At 39.9% G+C, this 18,409-nt stretch overlaps 1 protein-coding gene across 1 annotated transcript in view; it reads right to left on the reverse strand.

Moving 5' to 3' along the window:
- Nucleotides 1-18,409, reverse strand: part of cdh11 (cadherin 11, type 2, OB-cadherin (osteoblast)) — a 51,842-nt gene that overhangs the window by 8,053 nt on the left and 25,380 nt on the right. The window contains exons 2-10 of the mRNA XM_065289303.2: nucleotides 11,260-11,757; nucleotides 9,449-9,743; nucleotides 8,701-8,820; nucleotides 7,870-8,037; nucleotides 6,180-6,367; nucleotides 3,158-3,411; nucleotides 2,771-2,907; nucleotides 2,029-2,150; nucleotides 311-428 (exon numbers count right to left, since the gene is read on the reverse strand). Of these exons, the coding sequence (XP_065145375.1) occupies nucleotides 311-428; nucleotides 2,029-2,150; nucleotides 2,771-2,907; nucleotides 3,158-3,411; nucleotides 6,180-6,367; nucleotides 7,870-8,037; nucleotides 8,701-8,820; nucleotides 9,449-9,743; nucleotides 11,260-11,511 (1,654 nt within the window). The 5' untranslated portion in view covers nucleotides 11,512-11,757. The remainder of the gene's footprint in view (nucleotides 1-310; nucleotides 429-2,028; nucleotides 2,151-2,770; nucleotides 2,908-3,157; nucleotides 3,412-6,179; nucleotides 6,368-7,869; nucleotides 8,038-8,700; nucleotides 8,821-9,448; nucleotides 9,744-11,259; nucleotides 11,758-18,409) is intronic.

Consider the following 18,409-nt stretch of genomic DNA (forward strand, 5'->3'; position numbering starts at 1 on the left):
TGATGCCTGAGAAACAGATACAAACGCTGCTGCCTACCAGCTGGGTCTCCCACGTTTCAAATCCACAGATGGCAAACTAGAGAGATGCCTTTATAATTAATAAGAGAGGAACTTGACTTGAGTTTTTCTACCTCATCATGACCTGATTATCAACACAGGGTTGGTTGGGCAACTCTCAGGCACTCACTCCTACGCATAAACAAACTATATTGCTTGAAATTAACTCAGATATTTTGTTTTTCAAGGCAGTTTTAGAGTGGTCGTGATTCTGTAATGTTTTTTTTTGTATGTGTGTGTGTGTGTCACATACCTCTGTTGTCCTTGAGGGAGAAATTTTGGTTGTTGGAGACCTCGGGGGCCAGGTTGAAGTGGAAGTGCTGGCGGTGGGACATTTCATCCTTATCCACAGCACTAACCGTCTCGATGAGCTGTGGAGCACAGAGTTCATATCAGATCATGTTAAATGAGTTAAAACCACTAGAGCATTCACACATATAGGCTTTACTGGTAAATAGCAGATAAGAGACCATGTGTGAACATGATTATTTTCTTTTGAAATACTGGTAAATTGGTCCTGCTAATTCACCAGTAGGAGATGTTGTAAAATTACCAGTAAATTACTAGTACGATGCTTTGTGTGAACAGAGAATAGGATTATAATGGCATAAGAACGGATTACGTCATAACGTGGTGACAACTTCGGGCCAATCATAACATTTCGACACAGATGACGCATTTACCTCGCACAGTTTACGGACGTTTCTTTCCACAGGCTACATAAAGTCGAACACATGTGAAGTGCTAAATGTGCCATATCTCTTCAGCAGAGTTGTTTAAGACAGTTTACTATCTTTTTGTTGAATTGCCCAAGAAGTATGCACATTCTATGTGAAGCCATGTTAGCACATTACTGTCTTATGTTTTAGATGCAGATTGTGGCTTTTTTCCCTACAGTTCAGTTTAAAGTCATCTAATTTGTGGCAGACGGTGACTTCTTTTTCGAGGGCACACAATGCAAAGTTCGTCACAACATGTATTTAGCCCCTCGAGTGTGGCTCGTCATTTTAAAATAATGTGTACGCATGTGCATCACGTGTCATGTCAAAATAAGAGCCTGCTGCAAACACTTCAAAAGGGTTTATGATAAAAGAGACGCTCACGTTTGGCAGATACTCGCTTAATGTCATTTGTAATCAGAGTTTAGTAAGGAGGTATCTTGCAAGGAATTTGTGAAAGTGAGTGTCTCTTTTATCATTAACCCTTTCAACGCAAGTATTTTGAAATGACACATGATGCACATGGTTCACATGATGCAACAAACACATATTTTGAATTCACGCCCCTCGGAAGAGCAAGTATTCACGACTTTCAGTGTTTGCCACATAAGTAGAAACAACACAAATACAGGCCGCAGATAAAAAAAAAACATAACCCACCATTGTTTACACCAACAAACACAGATCTCACTGTGCGGCGGTTGAGAAGAAACTTTCGCTCTCTGACAGAGTTTACCGCCATTTTAAAAAAGTTGTGTGAATGATATCTTAACGGTAACAAGACGTAAACTTGTTGCGTGGGTGAATAGCAAATATTTGTATTTACTGATAAAGTCATTCTGGTAAATTTAGTGTACTTTATCAAAATTACAGTGTGAAAGAGGCTTTTAAATAAACTGATGGATTTTTCATCTCTCTCTCTCTCTTTCTCTCTTTCCCTGTCACTTACTCAAACTTTCAACTTTAGAACAAAAGTAAAGTCTGAATGACATTGACTAAATTTAGATATGAGGATGAAGTTGTGACCTCCTTAGTAATGAACTAATTCCTGCTTTCTGTTAAAGTAAGTCTTACGTTTCATAGGTCACTAAAACAGGAATCAAAGATAATGTTTGGTGTTAGTAGGCCACCATTTCTTAACCAGACATCTACCACATCTCCTTTAATACTAAAAGACTAAGACTAATCTAATTAGATCTCTTTTATACTGAAAACGAAGTGATAATTGCATTAACACAAAAAAGTAACTTACTCTGCCAGGGCTGACGTTCTCACACACAAACACTTCATTTTGAGTTGCAAATTCTGGAGCGTTGTCATTCACGTCTTTGACTTTAATATTCACTCGTACTTTTGCATCTTGGTGATGTCCGCCTGAAACAACAACACAAATCAAAGAGGGACACAAATAAATTAACATTTGTTTACAGCATTAATTTGCACTGTATACCACATTGTAGTTTACTAAATAAATTATAGTAACAGCCTTGGTTTAAGGGAGATATTTAAAAAAACAGACCAAAAAAAAAAAAAAAAAAAACTGTGATAAAAACGTGTCTTTCACAGTCTCCTTACCGAAATTATCAGGTTTTGTGAATGTCTAGATATAATGGCTCGAAACATAGGTGCACTCAAAAAAAACAGTTTTGTGTGAAGCTCCAGACATGAATTTTACATGCTGAAATTATCAAAGACAGCGAAATGTAAAAGCAAGTGTCTCCAACAAAACACAAATACTAACTGCACATGGACAAGATCGCATACACATACAATTTAAGGGCAATTACACACTGTTCACTGAACTGAGGGTATGATTTGGAGTTTGAAGAGGCAATCTGTGGCTGTCTCTCTGAAATCATGCAGGAGTCCTGGCGACACTACAACCACATAAGAGCAGGGTGTAGGGAGAGCTGGGGAGCTTGGTCAGGGAAAAATGTGAACAACGCATGGCTACCCTGTTATTTAAAAGCCCAAAAAAGAGATGATTGACCTACCAATCTCTGTAGCACTGACAGAGATGTTGTGCCAAGCTTGTGCTTCCCGATCTAAAGGTCTTGTGGTCTTAATAATGCCGTCCTCGGAATTAACAGTAAAGAATTCTTCCAAGTCTGTGTAGCGTGGGATCATATATCTGGGATAAAAGGGAAAAATCTCAGTGTGGGAACATTTTCTTTTGGTCTTTCTCAGAGGCAGAAAGCAAGAATGCTTTGTTGGCATGATTGTTATGTACACATACAATATTGCGAAAGAATAAACTAAGTATAGTATATAAATACACAAAATAAAAAATTCACAAGTATATAAAATATATAATACTCATTCAGCTACTTTAAAAAAAAAAAAAACGCTATCATCATTTTGACATTTTTTTCAGTCGTTACCTTATTGGGCTGTTCATCAAGTCAGTGTCTTTGGCATGCACTCGACCAACCAAAGTGCCTGCTGGGGCGTTCTCCTCCACCTCAAAGTTGTAGTTGGGAGCCATGAAGGCCGGGGGTTCGTCTGCATCTTCCACTGCTATTTTCACAATGGTGGTATCTTTGTATGGGCCCCAGGCAATGAAACGCGGATCCACGTGTGTGTTGGAGGCCTCAACCTTCAGTGTGTACGAGCGTTTGGTCTCAAAGTCCACAGGCTGAAAACGAAAAACAGAACTCAATTCAGTTAATTCATTTTTGATGGATGCTATCAATAAAACAGTAATTTTCAGGAATTACTATACAAGCTCAAATGGAAAAATGACAAATGTGTCAAATGATTATAGACTTTTGGAGGACTGAAGGTGAATTACCAGCTCAAAGCCTCAGAGAAATAAACGAATCAAGAACAGATTATCAATAAATCAAGGAATTATTGATTCAAGGAATTAATTTAAGGAAAAAAAACAAGGTTGTGGTAAATATAGGTGAAGCAGGACTATTAGGAAAAATGTAATTGATATTTACAAATAATAGAATAAATAAAAGAATAAAAAGAATAAAAAAAGATCCAAATGGCTATATAAATATCAATGTCATACTACTGGAGGACATTAAAGGGATAGTTCAGCCAAAAATGAAAATTCTGTCATCATTAACTCACTGTCATGTTGTTACAAACCCTCATACATTTCTTTGTTCTGATGATCACAAAGGAAGATATTTTGAGAAATGTGTGTAACCAAACCGTTCGTGGACCCCATTCACTTCCATAGTAGGAAAAAAGAATACTATGGAAGTAAATGGGGTCCACAAACAGTTTGGTTACAAACATTTCTCAAAATCTCTTCTTTTGTGTTCTTCAGAACAAAGAAATGTATACAAGTTTGTAACAACATGAGAGTGAGTAAATGATGACAGAATTTTAAATTTTGGGTGAACTATCCCTTTAATGGAGATTTTTTTTTTTAAAGTAACAAATAAACAGTGATCTGATAATGCATAAATGTACATGTAAGTGTACCAGTTTTCATATTGAACATAAAATGTAACATTTTAAAAGTAGAATACTAGATGAAACTAGATGGCACTGTTGTAATACATTTAGGAAAAAGACTCCATTCAACATACAAGCTTATAACACAAATAACAAGAATATCATTTTTTTTTATTTTTTTTTTGAAGACATATCAATTCAAGGTCCCACTTCTTTATACAATACCTACATTTAACCCCATTAAGATTCAAGCAAATTAAACCTGATTATAAAAGCAACTGTGCTAAAGCTCTCGTCTGGTCTGCCTCTCTCTTTCTGCATGGGCAGTTTTCACACGTCCGCCTGTTTTCTGATTAGCCTATCTCACCCGTCACACCGCTCACTCGCAAATTACCAAGCGAGAATTACACTTAAAGGGGACATATCAACTCAAACACACACTCACACGTACACATGCTGGCTAGCTCTCCGTTGATTGGTTCAAAGCTGTTTTTTCTTGTTTCCTCGTTCTCTACCCTCCCTTATTTTCTTTTCTTTTAATTTCTTTAATGAAGCTGCCAACACTGGAAACAAGTATGACCCAGTTCTTTCCTCCAACAGGTTGGAAACTATCCTCTGTTTATTCTGACAACACACGGGTCCCATCTCGTCTTCTGTTCTCCATTTATTTCCCCCACTACGATCCTTTATTTTGGCACCTAATAACTCCCGACCGCACCTAATCAGAAGCAGATAATATTCACAATAATGCTGCGTCTCCTCTTAATATTCAGCCTGCGTCGCTAGCCTGCAGTTGAAACAGAATACTTGATTAAAACCCTGGCAATTCCGTCAGTAATTTCGACTTTAATTTTCAACATGCTTTGAAGAGCAAAAGGTGATGATTTCCCAAGAGGTGTATCAGCGAGGCATTGTGTTATTGAGTGAAGCAGCACTGCATCCAGCTGATAGTTGTTGGCAAGCTGTATTGTCTGTTCCCTCTCCTTTCTGCTTCCCCTCCTTCCCCTTCTCGGTAATTTGAAAAAGACCTTCTCTTGTAGCTCAGTTGTCACGGTGTTATGTTAGCAAAACAAAACATTGTGGGTTCGATTCCTAGCGAATAGACATACTGATAAAAATGTATATAGCTTGAATGCACTCTTCATCACTTTGGATAGCCTGATGCATGAAATGACATCCACGATGCTGATAATACTTTTTGCTCTGAATTATGCTTAGCCCTTTCTGATTAATGACACAGCATTGGTCATTAATAGTAGACCATCATTACTAGCGTCAAACTATCATCGGAGATATGCTGATGCCAGCCATCTTAAGGTTTGGAATTCTAGGTAAAAGGATCACCAGCAGATGGCAGCGTTACGGCTGCAGGCAGGGTCTGTTTGGCTCTCAGGCTGAAACTGGTTGCTCTGGGCACTGTGAGAAATTTTCTCATCCACGGACGGCCGGCAGTCTAACCTGAGCGGCTGCGTAATTGTCTACATAATACAGGGCCTCGGAGCAGGGAGCAATAACCTGAGCTTCAGTCCAGCATTACAACTCAGCACGCGTGCGGCCCAGATGAGCTCCCCACATGGGAAGAGACAGAACTAGCTATGAAAGTCAATGCTCATCTCAGAAATAATAAAAAACGGGATGAAGGCAATGTCAACGGAATTATAAAGCAGAACGCTGAGAAATCACTCCAGCCCAAGACTCCACACCTGCATCAGAACCACATCACACACGTGCATCCATGCAAATACAAAAGCAAATACAAAAGCAAATAGGCTTAATGCAAATAATTACTCAGGAGAAGAAAGAGAGACAGACCGCTTGGATAGACATTCAAATCAATGCTCTTTGACAAGAACACGATGGCCTTTCCCGCGTGCACACTTTCTTCCTTTCACAATCACACTTACATAATGAAACATAGCAGTCGAACATAATTCAATGGCAGTCATCCTCTCACTTTGCACTCTTTTAGTTCCCAAAGGTCTTTCTCACCTTCTTCAGTTTGACGACAGCCTCCTGGGTCTCGGAGTCTTTGGTGATCTCAAAAATGTTCATTCCATCACCCTCCAAAATGCGATAATCCACCAGCCCGTTCTCTGCCAAGTCCTGGTCTTTGGCCTTCAGCCGGCCCACCTCTTCACCAGGAACCTTGTCTTCCGAGACCGACATGGCGTACACACCTGTGGAGGAAGAGAATCAGTCCCGGGAGCTCTCGTGAAGGGGTGTGATGGGATGGGGGCAGAATGTAATAAGGTTTATAATATCAGTGAGTCACAGGCAAGACAAATCATCATCACACTGCCCACCCGGGAACGGAGAGCCAAGTTCGCTGCATGATACCAGCGCTACCTTCAGCTGCCTGGCACCTGTGAGCTCTTAGCTAGAAGTGTATGTGTGAAATGTTATATTTGTGCAATAGAGTGAGGCTGTACGTGTATGTGGGTGTATGAAGACTATAATGGACACCTGCCTGAGGCTGGGGCTCGCAGAAGGACCATATGGCTCCACTCCTTGTATGCTGAGAGCCAAACACTTCAGCTGCATTTACAAAAATAACTCCCACATGGGGCGGAAGTCCTCGCGAAGAAAGGCCAGGCCGTATGTAAAAGGTTTTGCTTTTTCAATCAGACAGAAAAAGGAAATTCAGCATTCTCATCTTGACTTTTGTGAGCCGAGTTTGTAGGCACGTTCCAAGTCGTGCTTTCAGAGTCGGTTTCTGATTGGCCAGACAACTCTGTGAATCTATAATGAACCGGACGTCTGATTTTTTTAAGCTAGCACAACCACATTTAAAATCAGAGGTTCAGATTCCAACCAATGCACCGCGCCAGACTGCCATCAACATTAAATCTTTTCTGAACTTTTCCATCCTCGTGCAGTAGGCTCAAAACTATCGGTGAGGTAGATTTAAGGGTTTCCTAGCCTAAGCTACTCATTGTGGGCAAAAACCTTGCAATGTACATTTTATTTTAGTCCATGAATAACGGCTACTACCGCCAAAAACACAGGGATGGGAATGAGTCGGTCTTCTGGGACAAATGCGACATTCTGCTTTAGTCAGGGAAAAAAGCTTGAAGGCCTTACCTACCAAGCCTGAGGCTTAGAGTGCACAAAAAAGCACAAGCTCTGAAGAGATTTATTGTGGCGATTTCTGCAACAAAAGACAGATAAAATCTATGTGCTTAGTGTGCAGTTTAATGTCACATTGGCGAAACACAATGCTAGCTCACTCCAACCGGCTCCCGCTCTATCTTCAGTTGTACACAAACAGCGTAAATATTTTATCCAGGCCTTTCACGCTCAAGGAAACTGATGACATCATGTTTGTGCTGAATGCTTAAGGAACATTTGAAAAATTAAGCTGCCATATTTTCATTTTAATACTTGTAGCACAAATTAGCAGATTCCGATTCGGGCTCCTGGTGACGTGTCAGTGTTAATGTGTGACTGGAGATTTGAAGTGTTGAGAAGAATGAAATATATACTGGCTAACAGCTAACTTTCCTATCTTGGTGCATGCATAGCAGAGGTTAGAGTAATGCTGTGTGTAGCAAGACCAAGGGATGGCCACAGTGACTATAATGACATTTGACAGGGATGAAGGCAAACAAAAAATGATGGATGGCTGAGAGATAGAAGGAAAAAGAGAAACATTTGTAGCAAAAAGAATACATTTTCTCACCCTGAGTAAACTTTGGCGGGTTGTCATTGACATCAGTCAGGGTGATTTTAACCTGAGTGGTTCCTGACAGACCACCCATGTGTCCACCCATGTCCTTGGCCTGGATGACGACGTCATACTCCTGCCTGGCCTCTCTGTCCATGTTGGGAAGAGCTGTCCGAATAATTCCTATAGAAATGTACAAACATAGTACATGTTTAAGTCATACACAATCAGCTTTTGTACAGTACCTACTTTATGTTGTTCGTCTAATTTAGGACATTGCTGTTAATCAGTTCGGTGTATCTTTAAATGTCCATTTTGCAAACAAATGTAATGTCAAATTTATTATTGGTTTTAAGTGACGCTTTACCTTGCCAATTGTTTTCAGCACAGAACCTATCACACATTGTTAAGGTTCATAAAGCCCTTTATTTAAATGTATTCCCTCATAACGCAAAAGGAATACACGTGGGACCGTTGTATGTCGGCTTAGTTAGCATCACACCGATAAGCCAACAGTGAATTACAAATGTCAGCACTGAACGGGATCAAGCAAAATATCCAGCTTTAGTTTATTAGCAGCATCTGCTGTATCCCTTCTGACTGCTGTTGGGGTTTCGACAGCCACGGGGGAACTATAGGACTAATCTGACCACGGGTTAATTTAGCTTCGAAAAAGCAAAGTTCTCTTGCGAAGCGTGAAAAACTATCCTCTTCATTCCCAATCCTCACGCCAAGATAATTGAATTGAAGCTGAACATGACATTGCACGTGATGCATATTTGAATGCACGATTGGCTTCGCGCAGCATCATGGAGCAATGTTAAATCTCATTACTGGTAACTGTACCTGTTTGTGGCTCCACGGAAAAATATGGCTGCCCCTGTAGGATGCTGTAGACCAGCCTGGCGCTGTTGCCGTATGTGGGGTCATCTGCGTCTGTAGCTGTGACCTTTATCACTGAAGTACCTGAGGAGGAAGGCAATAATGTTGACTCATCAGCCATGATACAGAAACACTTTTGGATGTCGCCCAAAAGTATGAAAAATCACCTCTTACCGACATTCACAGCAAGGGATAATAACGATTTTGCAATTTTTGTGTTTTAAAGCGAAAGTTTAAAGTTGAATGCCATTTCAAAGGCAATAACTGTATCTCAGGTGCACTTCGGGCTTTTTTGTTTTGTTTCACCTTGTCTAAATTCCCTAAAATCTCATTCGATTTACTCACTTTGTGTACCAACTTGCAAGTATATGAAATTGACCTGGCCAAAACCAGCTTTTCCGGGTTCCCAGAAGTATTACATGAGCCGTGAATGGGGGCTATTGGGGTAACAGATCGTTACTCTGTGACAGGAGGGCATTACTGATGATGTATTGCTCAGTAAAAAAGCAGCAAACAAATGCAAGCGCACACGCATACACGCACACACCTGAAGCCTGACTGCAAAACAACAGTTGCAACAAGAGTACGAGTCACTTTCTGAGAGTCAGATTTCAGCTCTCTTGAATAATTCATGAGGAACAAGCTGTCAGGGAAAGGCTCGTCGAGAAAGTAAAGAAGCTGACAAATATGCTTTTCTGAGGTTCAGACTCACCGACATTGGACATCTCTGCCACGCTAGCGTAGTATGGGCCGGCGAGGAATTCTGGGGGATTGTCGTTGATGTCCTGCACCTTGACAATAAACTCGGAGGGAGGCTCCAGGGGCTTGTTGGTATCTCTGGCCACGGCCTGGGCGGTCAGGGTATATTGTGCCTGTTCTTCTCTGTCCAGAGTCTTTGTGGCATGAATGTTGCCTGTTTTGTCATCAATGACAAAAATAGTACCAGCACCTTCCCCTGAAAGAATGTATTTAATGTTTCCATCCCCTGAATCTACATCCGAATGAAGCTAGAAGGACAGAAAGGGAAAAAAATGTGTCAATGAGTAGCTAAAACAGATTATATGGAAAGTAGTACATTGTGAATGAAGTAGAAAGCTTTTTAGTTGAACTTTAGTGACCCGTGATACCAGGGTTTCACATTAACATACTCATATTGTATCTTACAGTAATATCCTTCCAGATGGGCTGCTGCATTGATGGTACATTTACATGTAGCAGGGGGAAAAACCTTTTTTCGGAGTCTACTGAAGCGACATAATTTTACATACAAATAAAAGCAGACTTTATTTTAGTGTTATTTGATTGCTTAAAGGATTGGTCCATTTTCTTAAAAAAAATCCAGATAATTTACTCACCACCATGTCATCCAAAATGTTCTTTGTTCAGTCGAGAAGAAATTATGTTTGTTTTTTTTTGAGGAAAACATTCCAGGATTATTTTAATGGACTTTAATGGACCCCAACACTTAACAGTTTTAATGCAGTTTAATGCAGGGTCATTTTTGTCAAGAAAAAAAAAATGCACTTTTAAACCACAACTTCTAGTCTTCCTCTGGTCCTGTGACATGGCAGCGTGACCTCGCGTAATATGTCATCACATCAAGATGTTACGGATGACTTATGCAAAACTACGCCCCAGTGTTTACAAGTGTGGAGAAAGAGGACCGTTTCAACGTTGTTGTATGTCGAATGTCTTTGTGTCAGTTTATTGTTTAAAATGGTCTGCAATGTGCGTATATGTAACACGTGACCTTTCTACGTCATTACGTAATTACGTAAGGTCGCGCTGGTGCATCACAGGACCGGAGGAAGACAAGAAGTTGTGGTTTAAAAGTGCAAATTTGTTATTTTTCTTGCCAAAAATGACAATGGTTTCGCTAGATAAGACCCTTTTGCCTCGTTTGAGATTGTTAGAATCCTTTAAAACTGCAATTTTAAACTGCATTAAAACTGCATGTTGGGGTCCATTGCAGTCCATTAAAATGAGGAAAATCCTGGAATGTTTTCCTCAAAAAAATATTTTTTTCTTGACTGGACAAAAAAATACATCAATATTTTGGATGAAATGGTGGTGAGTAAATTATCTGGGGTTTTTTTTAAAGAAAATTGACTAATCCTTTAAGTTAAACACATGCACTGTATAGATCTGCTCTGAATTACGAAAGGTTGATTTTAATATTTAAAGAATATCCCCACTCAATACGTTTAAACCTTCGATTCAAATGGGAATTAAAAGGACAACATGCTCTAGGTTTGCCATGTAACTATTCGGCAGGCCCATAAATCGTCCATTTCCCCTATGCAAGAACCATAGGGGACTGTAGGGTTATTCAAAAGGAAATCCAATTTATAACCTTTAATCAAGTAGGCCACTTATTGCTTTTGTGGAACAAATGAAGGATATCGCAAGGACTCTGTCTGTAATGAAAACCCCAATGACTTTCCTTCGCAGCATAACCTTAAGAATTAAAAGAGGAAAAGGACAACAAGAAATGAATGTAAAAGTTGCTTAGTTTTCACTTACACGTCCTACTAAGACTGGATCTGGGCCTGTGTACTCCTCAATGACAAAGAACTGGTTCCAAACCCAGCCTCGTTTGGAGCGGTGAAGCACTTGGCCCTCTTTGCCTCTCTCTCTGTGTCTGTGTAAGGAGGGATGTCGGTGATGGCCACGCTCCCTCAGTCCTGAGCCCCTGTGCGCTGCTGTCACCGCAGCACTCCATAGTGCAGCCCCCAAACACAAGAAGATCACCTGCAGTCTCACTCCCCCCCACATCCTGCCCACACTCTCCACTTCCTCTGGGCCTTCCTGTTTGTACCCGTCCTATGGATATTAAGGTCCAGAGAGTATCCTTGGAGATGGTGTCTTGTGACTGGTTGGGTTTTTAAAGTGGCTGAGGGGTTGGGGGACAGGAGCAGAAGAACTGCAGACCTCACCGGATTTGACTGTCCATGCGGAGATTCATCACTAAACTGTCCTTCGCTTCTTCTTCTTCTTTTCTCTCTCTGTATGTAGCCGATTCTGAAAAAAATGAACATAGCATCGGTCACACGAGGGCATGTCAGAGAGCACCACTTCTAGGTTATCATTAGCATCATTGAGAAGAACTGACTCAGTACTGTCCCCGCATGCCATCTAACAGATAGGCACTTAAAAGCTCTTAGCATTTTTCGTCATGGCAGGGTAGTAATGTAAACACAGTTTACACAGACAAAAAATTGGATACTGTGTCAAAATACTGGACCAATAATGCTGACAGATATTATTGAATAAGATAAAAAAACGAACTTCTCTTAATTAGTTTATTCGTTCTTTATTACTGACTGTTATGTAATTTTAAAGTTATGCAATATTTACTTTATACTACATTGAATTGAGTCACTTTATGTATCAAAACGAACAATTTCACTGATATAGGTACAGACAACCATGATAACCATAAAGTATACACAGCTCTTTCATATACAACAAGCTTAATGTCTAAGACCACACAGGAATCAAAGTTTAATTGACTGTGTTGAAATATATTAATTCATTTTGTAACAGTGTACCCTGAACTAATTAAGCATCAGAGGTTGTAAGCCCATTTACACTTATTCAATTAGGCATTAGCCAGTCAGCGGTCTACCAGCAACCCATTGTTGCAGCTATTCTCCATGTTGCACAATATAACCACAAGACTCCTAGTCTCATAACAGTTTTTTTCTGCATAATTACATAAAGAAATACACGAAGTCGAAAGAGAACCTTAAACACTAAAATTCCCAATATCGACGTCACAAACAAACCCTGCTATAATAGCTGTCAATGGATCATTTTCCAGGCCTTTATCTAGTGTAAACACTTGTCATGTTACACATCCCATAAATAACCACTTGAGGTGATGGACGAAATCCCATAATGGCCGTTCATCGCTCTCAGTCTGGGCGTAGGTGGAAGTGCTATGGGAGTTAGGCCCGCTGGGTATTTTCTCATCCAGTGAGCTGCTAACAACCTTCAGCTTTGACAAAACAGCCACGGTGGCCTGTTGTGCCCACACACACACACACAGGCCCAGTGCACCGTCTCTAGCCTAATAACAGTACGTCAAATCCACACTTCAGAGATGTAAGAAGGAGGGGTTTATAAGTGTGTGAAAGGCAGTTGAGAGGTGGATAAGGAAGAGACAGAACTAAACTGAACAGATTCCCTGTGCTCATAAATATATACCAAATAAAGTGCATCCAGCGGAGAACTAGGAAAACTGGCACCCTAACTCAGGGACGCCTCCGTACTGTCAGACCCTATAATGATTACATTATATTGCTTTACGCATTTTTCAGTCTCGGCTGTAAATTGGCAGTGATGCAAGAAGAAAAAGACATTTTATCCCTGCCTTCATTATTGACCGGCGGCCACCAAAATGTCAGCATGCTCCGTTAGTTAGAGCTGTTTTACAGCCTCTAAGGCCTTTCTCTCAGACCGTGTTTCCTATGAGCAGCTGGAATCCAGAGCATTTACCTGAACGTTCAATCAACATGGCTGACATAATGTGAGATGCTGTCCAAGGAACCCACCGCATCATGAAATATCAAGGAAAATAGGGCAATTTAAATCAGAAAAGCACAACGGACACCTACCGCACCCTGAAAATGATATCAACTACCTTTCACTAAAGTTCATGTCTTTTAATGTCATACTGGAATGCCGGGCTCACAGACCGCTCCGTATTTCCCCATTAAAACCACAACCCACAGCATTTTCATAGAATAGCTCTGGGCTTTTTCTTATTCCTCATGGGAGCATTCTCTTTTGTTTTTAAAACACCAAACCACTTGATGATTCAATAAAAATAAAACGCAGCAAATGTTTTATCCCCCGCCAACTGATTTATTCATGTCCTGACTGAACTTTTGCATTACAGACCAAGTTTACAGTCACTAAAGGATAATAAGTAATTCATTAGCCCTGCAATATCTGCAACATCTGTAACTGTGGTACAGGGTGTTATTTATTAGACACTCTTATCACTGTAACTGTCTCAGTGTGTCTCCGCTAAAACATTCAGAGGACAATTTAAGCTGATTTAAATGAGAGGGGATATATTAACACTCCGTGACTTCTAAAACATTCGATGGAAGAATACATGAAATACAGATAGTGTATTTGTGTGTCTCGGGAGCAGACGAAAAAGTACTGCAGTACTGCTAGCGTGTACTGTTATAGTAAATGGAGGGCAAGGGAGGAAAATGCCTCAGTGTTTTGAAACCGCAAATGATTACCAAGCCTTCCAGCCTATAATTAGTAGTTTAATGGAATATATTAAACGTCCCTTAAATATTGAATTCTACACTATAAAATGCCAAGACCTTAATTATAATAAAAAGTTATGGTCACCACTGCAAAAGCCTTGAAATGAGAGGGGGTAACTACAGCAACTGAAAGGAATTTGATATAAAGTGATACTCTTATAGTGTTTGCTTCAATCTCCCAAGTAAACAAGACTGATGGATGCACAAAATCCCCAAAGTGTCAAAGTCTTGTCATGACTCTCATATTAAATCTAATATTCTATCACATGTATACTTTCACAAGAAAAGGATTTAGAAGCGGAGTTAGAGGAATGTTCACAGAATGACACTTGAGACCAGATATAAGTAAAGCTATTTGTGAGAAAGAGTCAGACGTGAGTGAAAGAGTTATTCTGTTCTTTGCACAGTATTTTCAGTTAACAGCCACTTACCCCATTGGTTTCTGAATTTTAGTAGCTATCACTAAACGAAAACAGAAAATTACTGCAATTCAGCTGCAGGCACACTCTGCTCCTCTGGATCTTTCACCATGAACTTGGTATCTAATGAAAAGTGACTTGAGAGCAATCGCTAATGTTAAAATGGCGTGGTCAGTTGTACTCTATTTCACCCATTTTTTTCTCTTTATATCTCGCTTTTAATTTTACACACAACAGCATTCTGGACCAGGCAAAAGCACACCTGGATAGAACCGGTGCGATGCAATAAAAATGATTCATCTCTGTGCAGATTTGATATATGCAACTCTCTGCTTGCTCCCTCAGCAGCTACGCTCAGTGTTGCTCGGAGTCTCTGAGATTGTATTTGTGTCTATGTACACAGGTACAAATAAAGTTTATTCAATCTGAAATGGCTTTTGCAGTAGGTATACAGAGACTTCCATGTTTATTTCCATGGGGTTTCTGTTAGCAGTAGATAGTTAGGGGTATCTTACTATTAACAAAACACTGATGCAAACTTGGCCAAAGGTGCAGGCATGGCGGATTGTAAAAACAAATTGTGAAAGGATATATATATTTTTTTTAAACCTACATGTTTTGTTTTTATTTTAAGTCTATATAAAAATGCTGCCTTACCCGTAGCTGACCTTTATAATAAAACTCTGGTTTAATAGTCTATTCAGATTGGTGTTATAAAACATGTTGGACTGTACATGCTTATTCTAGTTCCAGGAATTTGACAAAAGCATTATAAAAGAAAAATGAAAATAAGGCTGTGGACCTATTTGGTGGCTGACTTTAAAGCACTTACACCAGTGCAGGAAATACCCATGTTTTTTGGTATGTTGCGAGGAGGTATTTTAAGTGCATATAAGTAAACCACCTTTGCTATTAAGAGCATACAGCCACTGCAGAATGCACAAAGCTGGAATCTATATAATAATACCTCTGAATTCACTTTAGATAAAGAGATGGTTGCCTTCTCACTACTATTGAGTTGAATGAATTACATTGTTCACATTACAGAGAAGTCAGGTGTAGAGAGGAATGCTAGTTTCACTACAGGCAGTGAACGCCTCTTCGTATCGTCAAATGCCCTGACAATGTGAACTTTTGTGAAGGTTGCTTGACTCTCATTTCACTCCTTCAGCTCCATGTTCACCTTGGGCACAAAGATTCACCCTCATGACACGAAGATTTAAATGCTTACAGTAAACAATCATTTAAACAAACCAGATACAGTTTTTGGATCCATCTCAGAGTGTTATTTGCTCTGATCTTGTGTAGTGCCCCTCCCCTTGACAAAATGTCAACTCAGTCTTAAGTGATGAAGGTCAAAACCTCTAATACCTTGTGGTGAGATTTTAAGATTAAAAATCATCCAAAATAGATTTTCTCTCAAATGGCTGATTGCTATTTGAGGCATGAAAACTAGCAGGCTTTTAAAAGTGCAATGTAACAGGAAGTCATAACCTCTAAACATTACACATGCTCTTGATGGACCTGGGAATTGAGATGTGTATCTATATACTTCAAAGTTCTGCCATCAAAGCCTCTGCCGATGCTGTCACGGAGAAAAGAGCTTTTTGGTTTCTCATTACCCAGCGGCACTTCCCCTGGTCAGCGTTTGTGCTCGCAGGGCGAAACCCGACTCTTAATTGCCGTTCAATTACAAAGACTAATTTGTGGAGGTGTTTCGCAAACAAAAATCCCTCAGCCCGGCTCACTGCGGTGCTTGGTCAAAGAGCTGATTTGTATTCTATAAAGGTAACTAATGTCCAAGCCTCTCTCTTCTCCCCTAACGTCTGTACATCCACTGAGAGGTCTGGGTTATGAATATGCTAACATTCAGGGCTAGGGCTCTCAGTTATGGTTAGAGGTTTGGGAACATGATGGAAAACATTCGGCCTTTGCTGACGTTTTTGTGGATGCGGCTGCTCCGGCCATCACTGCACAGCAGAAATGTCACTTCAAATGGAAACTAGTTTTTATAGGCCCTTACGTGATGTTATTTTAAGGGTCCAAGACTAAGCCTTTCCTGCAGTTCAGGATGGTAGCATGTGCCCTTAGAGAAGAGAAGTGTGTATCATCTTACTAGGGCAAACAAAGCTCAGCATTCTACTTGTATTACTTACAAAGACATGGAGGTTAGTCGCCTAAAGCGAAGATCAAGAGATCGGTGTATATGCAATGCATTGCTTGTATCCCCTTGATTATCCACAACAGGAGGTGAATTTGTCTTTTATACAAAATCATGCTAGTAGAAATGAATAAAGCTCAGATAGTTACAATCCAAGTGTTACTGGTGAGTAAATATGCATATGGGCCTGTGCTTGGTGTGGATGCCTCTTTGGCTCTGTTTATGGTATTAAGATGTGTTTTGGTCGATCACATCTGTATATAGCGTTGTACACACCAAAATGCATCAACAGCCCTTTAAGCTAAGGGGCATTAAAGCTTTATTCATAATTAATAAACAAAAAAAAATCTGCTTTTGAACATTATTTATCTGTGCTACCACATTACCCTTATGTTTATTCATACAAGCCCAATATGGGAGTATTAATAACAATCTGTAAATCCTCACAGCAAGCCAGTGTTTTTACTGCCATACCTCAAAAAATGTTAATTGAGGAATGAAAATTAAAATGTGTTAATCTTAATGACAATATGTTGAATAGACAGAAAACACAATTAATTTCCCGCTGCATTTTGAGGATGAAAGAAATACAAGACAAGTTTTAAGCAATTATCAAGAAAATTATAGCAAATAAACAAAAGACGACAGATAATAATTTCAGAGCGACGTGCATGACCATTAAATCTAGTAATTTAAGTCTATAGAAATAGCTTGTGCATGGTTGACTTTAAACTATTCAGCAATGAAAGATGATTTCCGCGTTTAACAGTCTCTCTGCTGACTTCTTAGATGGCGTTTAACATGAATTCTAATGACTTAAGATGATTGTTTCTTTCTTCTTTTTTCTGCTCTTTCCACATCAATAACATTCTAATTATGTCTTCAGTTATTACGCTATTCCAATAAGCACTTCATAGCTTCACAGTATATCCAAGAATACTAATGACTAGCTTATAAAAACAACGACTGAAGACAGCTGCATCTCCACAGAGCTTCAAGACACTTCATTCATTATTAAAATGTACAAGCCTAATAAAGCCCCCGTGTTTTTGCTTGTGTGTAACGCATAAGGCCACAGAATTTTTCTGTCACTGTGAAAGATATGCTTGCGTATTTTCCTTTAAACAGCTACATTACAAAGAAGTGAATGGTGAGGGCCTGCCAAAGCCTCTCATTCCCAAACCTTTTCATTTCCTGGAAAATGGAGGAGCAGTCAGGGCTTTCAGACAGCCGCGTCCCGGAGGATCCGGGGAACAGGAAACTGCGGTGTCTGGAATTGATCTGAGGCAAAGGGAAAATAAAATACTTGGGATTCTTGAGGTTGGAGGAACGGGAGACAAAAAGTCATGGATCCCGACAAAACTATGTATGGAGACGCTGAAGTGAGAGAGAAATGAGGCTATTATGCTACTGTGACAAACTTCGGGCGGATTTAGGGAGCCGTTTCAAGCACGGGAAACTTATCTGACCTGCCAACTCCAATATTTAAGTCACTAGGCATATTTCAATAAAACTCCCCTCTGAATTTCAGCTTTAAAAAAATCCTCTCTTTATGCCGCTAGCATCTGCGCGCTGCTTCCAGCCTGCAGCGGCTTGAATGACAGCTTTATTGTTTGACTTTTTCCGAGATGATTGAAAAGCAAATGGTGCATTGATAAACATCACTCGATTTTTAATACCTTTTCACCGAGCTTCACCTTTGAGGAGAGGTTAATTCACTGAATTGGTAAACAGAGAAATTAAACCTCAGAGCCATTTCAATAGAGTACGCAAAAGAAAAGACTGAAATGATTATCTAGCTG

The sequence above is a fragment of the Paramisgurnus dabryanus genome, chromosome 2 (genome assembly GCF_030506205.2).
Source record: "Paramisgurnus dabryanus chromosome 2, PD_genome_1.1, whole genome shotgun sequence".
NCBI classification, from domain to species: domain Eukaryota; kingdom Metazoa; phylum Chordata; class Actinopteri; order Cypriniformes; family Cobitidae; genus Paramisgurnus; species Paramisgurnus dabryanus.